Source organism: Mus caroli, chromosome 8 (genome assembly GCF_900094665.2).
Source record: "Mus caroli chromosome 8, CAROLI_EIJ_v1.1, whole genome shotgun sequence".
Lineage (NCBI taxonomy): Eukaryota > Metazoa > Chordata > Mammalia > Rodentia > Muridae > Mus > Mus caroli.
Window position 1 is genome coordinate 108,093,626 of NC_034577.1, and position 4,039 is coordinate 108,097,664.

The following is a 4,039-nucleotide window of genomic DNA, read 5'->3' on the forward strand; positions in this document are numbered from 1 at the left end:
TCTGTGTAGCCCTGTCTGTCCTGGAACTCACCTAGTAGACCAGGCTGGCCTTGAACTCAGAAATCCGCCTGCCTCTGCCTCCCAAGTGCTGGGATTAAAGGCTTGCGCCAACAATGCCTGCCTAAAAGGACAAGTCTTAAATGAGATGCAGAAAAGAGACATGTATTCAGTGTGGCCACACTGGGAAGAGCAAAGAGGTCTAGTGACCCACACACCAAGTGTTGAGTCCTGAAACAAAAGATTCAACAGAAAGCAGAGGGTATACACAAATAAGCAACTCTAGTCACGGTGTGGTCCTTCCATCTCTGAGACATCGTTGCCCTGGTGTTGCAGTCCTTTCTGCGAGAGTGTCTGACAAGGAGACAGAAAAGCTCCCTCTGACTGGCACCAGGTGTCAGCCTTACCTTCCCCATCAGATCCTCCATGTCTCTGTGTCTGGTGTCTCAAAGGGGAAGCTCACAAGTGACTCTCCTAAGAATGACTTTGCTCCTGCCAGGACAGTTATAAAATGGCTATAGAGTTTAAAAACATGGTCGTGAATAAGATCAACATAGTCCCTGTCTTGAGCAGAGAAAAAAAATGTAGCTATGATAAAATTATAAAGCCAATTGCAGGTGGTTCTGTAAAAATAATAAACGATGGAAGATTGGAAAAAAAAAAAAAAACACTATTGGATGATTGCAGTAAGTTTCCTGGGGAGCCAGGCTGTGGTGGTGCACACCTTTTTAAATGAACTCAGCTGGGACTAGAGAGGTAGCTCCGTTGGTGGAATGCTTGCCTCCGCATGCAGTAAGCCTTGGGTTCATCTCCCAAACCACATGAAACCGGATGTGGTAGCTCACACGTGTAATAGCAGTGCCTGGGAGATGGGGACAGGAAGATCAGAAGTTCACGCCAACCTGGTTTGTGTGAGACCCTGTCTCAGGAGATAAAGATAAGGAGCTAGAGAGCAACACGTGTTGCTCTTGCAGAGGACCTCAGTGGAGGTCCCAGCAGCCATATCAAGGGCTCACCACTGCCTCTATCTCCAGTTCCGGGACCAAACACTGGCCTGAAGGGGGATGCCGGCACACCTATGTTATAATGTTCACACGGTCACATGCTCCTATCTAAGAAAGAAAGGAAGTACAGTCGGTCACATATCCTTAGCCAACAGGAAGTCACATGCAGCATTCAAGAAGCTTTTGTCATATTAGATGTCAGGCCCAGCCATGCCTCTCATGAGGAATAGCCGTCCATTTACTCTTGAGTCCTTGGGTGTGAGGGAAGCGACATGAGTGACAGGGCTGCCTTTCATCTTAAACATGGATGCCAAAGGCCTTGCTCCTTTCTAGAAGACAAGCTGGTCAAGGAAATTTTAAAAAGTCACAGAGACTTTGTTTAGTCTTCAAGTGGAAATCATGCCTGTTTGTCAGGCACGGTGGCGTATGCTTTTAGCTCCTCCAGCACGTGGGAGGCAGACACAGGTGGATCTCTAAATTAGATGCCAACCTGGTCCATATGGTGAGTACCAGTATAACCAGAGCTATGTAGAAAGATCCTGTCTCAAAAAAAAAAAAAAAAGAAAAGAAAAGAAAAGAAAAGCAATTATGCTTGTTTGCATTTTACCTCCTGAACTGGTATCCAATTGAGGCAACAGTAGGATGAGCCATGCCTTTTAAAGGCTCTAAAGAAAGATAAAAGGCTCAGGCTCTCCCTTCCCTGTACCACAGCTTTAGTACGCCTGAGTATCACCTGCTGCCGAGGGAACTCTCCCATGGTCGGGGCTCAGGACAAAGTGGGCACTCGATGAAGTTGCTTGCAGACACAGCCCAGGACAGTATGGCCAATTGGCAGTGCGCAGGTGTCCACACTTACTGGTTCACATATCATAGGGAGTCAGCCACTGCCTAATGTATTACCTGGAGAAGTCCAGGAGTAAGTGTCTAAGTAACTCTCACTCTACTAGGTGTGCCTCAGTATGGCAGAGGGCTTTATTGCAGGATCATGTGTGAGGGGCAGGCTGAGAAGGCAGCAAAGAGAGTGGGGAAAGCCCTCTAGTGCAGCACTGCCCTAGGCAGCCTCCTTGTAGCTAAGTTACAGTCCTGTATCCCCATGACAAGATTAACACATCCTGTCACTTTCCACCTTATATTTTGAGACAGACTCACTGAATCTGCAGCCCGCCAGTTCTGCTAGACTGCCTGGCCAGCAAGCCTCCACACCTCAAGGCTTCTGCCCCCCCAAACACACACACTGTGCTCCGCCACCAGGATTTGTACAAGAATTGTAAGACTATGAATGTGTAACAAGATCTTTACTGACTCCATCATCTCCTGTGCTCCTAAAAGAAGAAAACCCTTGTAGGAAACTAATCCAAGTCCCACTAGACCTAACTTCCCATGAGAGTGCATTAATCCCCTCCGAGGGTTGTACCCCTGTGACCTTCCTAATCACAGTCCACTAGGCTTCTTAAAGAACTAGCACATCTCAGTACCATTAAGTTGGTATTCAGTACAGACTTGTGGAGTACAAACCCTATCCATATTATAGCAGTACTAATTGTCATACTTCTAATTTCAGCTCTTAGGTTGAGGCAGGAGACCAGATTTGGCTTCATAGAAGATTCCAGGCTAACCCTGTCTCTGGGGAAATGAAGGAAATAAAATCTGGAGGCTGGTGATGTAGATGTAGCTTAGTGGGTAGAGGATTGGCCTGACACAGGAAGCCCGGGCTTAGCCCACCACTGACGACTGGAACGCAGCACACTGACTCCCTCCACAATCCCACGCCTGGAAAGTGAGGCAGAAGGATCAGAAGTTGAAGGGTCAGGCGGGAGAGGTAGCTTAGCAGTTAAGAGCACTTGGTGTTCCTTTTGGAGGACTCAAGTTCAATTCCCAGCATCCATGTCAGGTGGCTCCTAACCAGCTTCAACTTCAGGTCCAGAGAGTCTGGTACCTTTAGCCTCCTTGGACACCTGCATTCATGTGCAAGGCATGCTGGCACACCAAGAAATGAGGGGTAAATATGTATATTTCTTTATTGGTTTAAAGTGATCCTTGGCCACATAATGAGTTTGAGTCCAGTCTAAGGCTACTTGAGATCATATGTATATGCATGCATATAATTATGTATATATGTGTGTGTGTGTATATGTGTGTGTATATACACACACATATATACATAATTATGTTCACACATGCAGCTTAAAGAGGAATACACTACTGTGTTCTTTTTGTTTTGTCCAAGGGCTGAAGAGATGAAGGAGAATGTTGCCGAGTTTCTCCGTAGGACCATCCTGAAAATCCCTCTGAGTGAGATGAAGAGCATCCTAGAAGCCTGGGACTTTTTGTCTGAAGACCAACTGCAGACCATAAACCTGAAGCAGAGAAAGGAATATCTAGCCCAGGAAGTGATTCTGCTATGTGAGGTAACAGTGTTCAAAATTATCAACCAAATACATTGATACAATAGACTATAGTTAGAGCAGTATGCACATATAGTTATAGGGTTTTGGTTTGTTTTTTAAAGCAAAGCTACAAAGAACAATTCTGGGTGGGAAGAACAGCCTTTCCAGCAGACGGGCTACAGCAGTTAGCTGCTCGCATGCAAAACACCTTTGCTGCTCAAGGCAGCCGATGACGTGTTCAGTCCCAGAAGTGTCGATGCTGAGGCGGGGATATTTAGAGTTCAGATATAAAGCCTGGGATAAATAGTGAATTCGAGGTCAACAGCATAGCAGGACTGTCTCAAAAACAAATAAGACAAGGCCATTCCATTTCATCACCTCTACTGTTTAAAAAAGAAAGTTGGACTCAAATTAGATCCATGATCTAAATGCAATACCTAAGACTATCAGATATGTAGGGAAATCAAGAGGAAAATCCTTGTGATACTGGACTAGGCAGAGTTTCTTAGGGCACCAAAAAGATGGTTCATAAAAGAAAAAGCAATTGGTAAACTGATAGAATTAACCACTTCTTTTTTTTTCTTTGAAAAATACTGTTAAGAAAAGCCACAGAGGCCGGGCGAGGTGGCTCACGCCTTTAATCCCAGCACT

General features: G+C 45.6%; 1 protein-coding gene across 1 annotated transcript in view; it reads left to right on the forward strand.

Moving 5' to 3' along the window:
* Positions 1-4,039, forward strand: part of Cenpn (centromere protein N) — a 20,875-nt gene that overhangs the window by 1,148 nt on the left and 15,688 nt on the right. The window contains exon 3 of the mRNA XM_021169831.2: positions 3,229-3,409. Within this exon, the coding sequence (XP_021025490.1) occupies positions 3,239-3,409 (171 nt within the window). The 5' untranslated portion in view covers positions 3,229-3,238. The remainder of the gene's footprint in view (positions 1-3,228; positions 3,410-4,039) is intronic.